Raw genomic sequence first — 3,986 nt, 5'->3', positions numbered from 1 at the left:
AGGCACAGGGCCTTGGGGACTGGCCGCAGCACAGCTCACCAACCCACACCCCCAGGCCTGGCAGCACCAAGGAGATGTGGGGCAGGTTGTGCCCCCCAGCACTGAGGGGACAAGGCAGACGTCTGGCTGCCCAGAGATGGGGCAGCAGTGACCTCCCTGTGCCCAGGCCTCAGCCAGTGCCAGGTACCTTGGGGAAGGTATGCCCCACGGCACCCTGGCCTGCTGGGAGACCCTGTCCCCAGGGCCAGACTCTGCCTTGTGCTTTTGGGGTGGGGGAGCTGCCAGGCAAGGGGCTGCTCTTGGCATCCCATTGCCACTGGCTGCCAAGCCCCATCTCAGCCAAGCTGTGAGGCCCCAGGAGGTGGGTTCAGGGACTGGAGATAGTCCAGTGAGCACCAGTTTCGTGACAGAGGTGGTTTGAGTTGTGGAACCAACAGCTGCAACAGAAACCAAAGAGAAAGGGAGCTGTTCACAGGGAAGCGGTGGGCACCGGGCCACAGGCTCCAGGCCGGGAGAGTGAAGAACTCGAGTGAAAAAGGGACCAAAGTGAAGTCTGGACTCAGCCAAAGGAAAACGGGAGGGGGAAAACAAAATAAAATTACCAAAGCAGGGTTTATTGGGCTGTCCTGGTCACAGCGGCTGCCATGCAGGTGAAACAGGGAATGTACAAAGACAGCGGCAAGAGCCGCACTCCTCCTCGGCCAGCACTTCCCGCAGCAGCGGCTCCCTCATCACCGGCCCTCGGCCATGCCTGGCTGGGTGGAGAGGGAGCTGCTGGAGACCCTTCCACCTGTGCTCTCGTCCTGTGGCCACATGCTCCTCCCGTGCCCCCTAGCTTTGGCCCAGGTGGCTCCCGCGGGGTCCCTGCCCCACACGGGGGCCTTCCTACATCTGCCGGGAGTGGGGGTTCGGCTGCATCGGTCGCCCTGGCCCCAAAACCCGAGAGTTTGCAATAGAGACAGAATAAAAACAAGAAGAGAAACCAGGATTTTCCTACCCCCAGGGTTGGGAGGGAAGACAGCACCTCGCGCTCTCCCATGGATGAGCTGAGCTTCCCCACGCTCCACCGGGCCAGACCGGAGCCCCGGTCTCTCCGCTTGCTTGGCAGCCCCATGCTCCAGGATGCCAAAGGAAAAGGAGAGCAGCCTGGGGAGAGCAGTGGCTGGCAGCGGCTCCCCTCTGCCTGGGCTGGCACATCCGGGCCTCACAAGGTCGACTGCAGGTCAGGATCCACCATGGTCTCGCGGTCTGGAGACTCGATGTAGTTGGCGGCTTCCTGGAGCTTCAGCAGCATGGCCATCTGCGGGGAGAGGAGCATGGCACCAAGCCCGAAGGGGACAAGAAATCTGCAGCTGCCCTGGGGGAGCCGAGGCCACCTGGCCCTCCTTGCCCTCCTGTAAAAACCAGCCACCACAAGGAGCTCCTTAGAGGATAAAGCCCAGGGATGCTGCAGAACCCCTCCCAGTCACCAGGATCTGGCCTCTGGCACATCTGGGGTGCTCGAGACTGAGCACAGCAAAGCAGTGCTGGGGGACAGGCCCTGGCACATCAGTCGTGGTGTCGTTGCTCTCTGGGCGGCACACCAGGACACATGCAAGCCCCGGCTGGTGTGTGCCCGAGCATGACCGATGCCTCATGGAGCAGCACAATGTGCGCAGCCTTCCTGCCAGGGCCACCCCACACTGACGGCTCCTCCCAGGAGGGCAAAGTGTTTCTGCATCTCCAAATCATGCTTTTTACACTGAAAAATAACTGGGAAAGTGAAGCTCCACCTTGCTCTCCCCTCTCCGCCAGTACCCCGCAGCCCACCTCACAGTGCCTGGCGCAGCCTGGCCATACCAGAGGGTCCGAGTCCAGGGAGCTGGGTGTCGTGTCTTTGACGGTGCGCTCCTCAGGAGGGGAAATGGTGCTGTGCGGCCCAATGGTGGGTGGGGGCAGGTGGTACAGCTTGGACTGGTCCTGCTGCGCTGACGGCCAGGGCAGGGTGTCCCGCACCCATTCCACGGGGTCCTCCCAGGCTGCCTTCTGCCCGTGGACCTGCAGGCAGGGAGCAAGCGGCAGCTGCCTCTTCATCACGGGCCAGAGCCGGTGGCATGGCACCCCAAGCCCCCCCCCAAGTCTATGTCCCACTGCAACCACTGGGCGGGGACTGAGAAATGCCACCTGTGCCCCAAATCCCAGTGCCTGCCCTCTCCCTGCCCCATTAGGATTGTGGCATCAGCATGTCCTCTAGCACTGCTGGCTCCCGTCCCCACGTGCCAGGCAGCTCTGGGTACCTTGAGCCCATCTTTTGCCCCCTCCTGCAGGTAAGGGATGATGGAGTTGTTCCACAGGTCAATGAACCAGGTCCGAAAATCCTCAATTCCAATGGGGCAGGACAGGAAGAAGCAGGGACCTGTGGGGAGAAGGTTGAGAGCAAAAATGGGAGCTGGGTCCCCCTGCACCAGTCACTGGCCCTGTGGCAGCAGAGCACCAAGGTGGGCAGGCCTGGCTGTGCCTTGGGCTCTGCCATCGCCTGGGAGCGGGGCAGCGTCCGGCTGACACGCACAGGCAGAAAGCAGGCTCCTGCAGCATGGTGCTGCTACGGTCAATCGACCCCCCAAAAGCACAGTGGGGCAAAGGGAAAACACGTCTCCTCCCTGCCCAAGGAAGGGTGCCACTGAGACAGGCAGCCTTGGCTGTGACACTCGCACAGGGCACGGGAGCTGACGGTGACAGCTCCCACAGGGCACGGGAGCAAGAGCCGTGCAGGGAAGAGTGACACTCGCATGCTTCGCCCACCGGCTTTTGGCTGTGGGGGCAGCGTCGGCTCCCCACATTCCTTTGGGAGGGTTTTGCCCCAGTCCCTGGGGGCTCCCAGCAGTGCGAGGCAGAGGAGGGAGGTGTGCGGCGAGGCCATACCGATGAGGAAGTCGGAGGTGCTGTGTTTCTCCAGGAAGGTGTGCAAGTGGTACCAGAGCTTGGGCACCCAGTCCAGCACACGCAGCAGCTCCTCCTTGTTGGCATTGACATCCGTGTCTGACTCCAGCAGCTTCCGCCGCAAATAGCGCACCAGGAAGCCGTTGGCCGGCTCCACGTTGTTCGAGAAGGTCAGCATCCTGTGGGAAAGACGTGGGTGATGAGGGCTGGGTCTCCACACAAGCTGCCCCACTCTTGAGCGTCCTCGGGGGACCGCCACACTGCATGTGCCCAAGGTTGGGCCATCAGACCCTTTGGGATGGCAAGGACAGGCCTGGGGCTCGGTGCTTGTCAGGGTCCCCAGTCACAGGATGTGTACCCAGGACTGCCCAGGGGCAGGAGTGACAGCCTCTGCCCCCCACCAACCCCAGCGGTGTGGTCCCCAGGGATATATGGACCGTACCTGAAGCTGAGATGGAGGCCATGGTTCGGGGTCATCTTCACAGGCTGGTTGGTGGTCCCTATGATGTAGGGGCTGAGCAAGTGAGAGACAGGGCCCATGAGAAAAGGCACCATGCCTGCCCGCTACCCGCGGCAGAGCTGGTTTGAGCACAGTGCACATGCGTGGCCAAACAGCCTCATCTCCACGAGCCCAAGGAGCATGAGCGTGCCTGGGAGGCTGCACTGGAGCGGGGTGCAGCGGGGTGCTCACCATTTGTGGTACTTGCAGGTGAGTGCGCCATTGACGAGCTCACTGATGGAGCCCGCCTCGCTGAGGTCATCCAGGAGGATCACCAGTGGCACATCCGCTGTGCCCGTCTCCCGGTCGATCTGGTTGGCCAGGTTGGAGAGGTACAGCTGCAGGTCCTGCAAGGAACGTGGTCGGGTGTCACCCGTGGGGCCACGGCATGGATGCCGACAGGGACCCAACATGGGGCACTCTCAGCTGCTGTGTGCTCTCACCTTGCAGGACTGCTGGTGCATGTTGAAAGTGCTGACAATGCCCTCGGTGACATCCCGACCTGAGCGCTCCACCAGGTACTCGGCCAGGCGGTTGGTCAGGTAGGTCTTGCCGGTGCCGCTGGGTC

General features: G+C 62.4%; 1 protein-coding gene across 1 annotated transcript in view; it reads right to left on the bottom strand.

Annotated features, from left to right (window-relative positions):
• Positions 1-1,204: 1,204 nt before the first annotated feature.
• The window catches only part of LOC104516749 (neuron navigator 1-like), a gene marked incomplete at its 5' end in the record, with an annotated part of 8,946 nt that continues 6,164 nt past the window's right edge, over positions 1,205-3,986 (bottom strand). The window contains 7 exon segments of the mRNA XM_010161181.1: positions 1,205-1,300; positions 1,840-2,037; positions 2,277-2,395; positions 2,902-3,098; positions 3,362-3,433; positions 3,611-3,765; positions 3,862-3,979. Of these exon segments, the coding sequence (XP_010159483.1) occupies positions 1,205-1,300; positions 1,840-2,037; positions 2,277-2,395; positions 2,902-3,098; positions 3,362-3,433; positions 3,611-3,765; positions 3,862-3,979 (955 nt within the window).

This window comes from Eurypyga helias, unplaced genomic scaffold, assembly GCF_000690775.1.
Source record: "Eurypyga helias isolate BGI_N326 unplaced genomic scaffold, ASM69077v1 scaffold18831, whole genome shotgun sequence".
Taxonomy (NCBI): domain Eukaryota; kingdom Metazoa; phylum Chordata; class Aves; order Eurypygiformes; family Eurypygidae; genus Eurypyga; species Eurypyga helias.
This window is presented reverse-complemented; position numbering and strand designations above follow the sequence as displayed.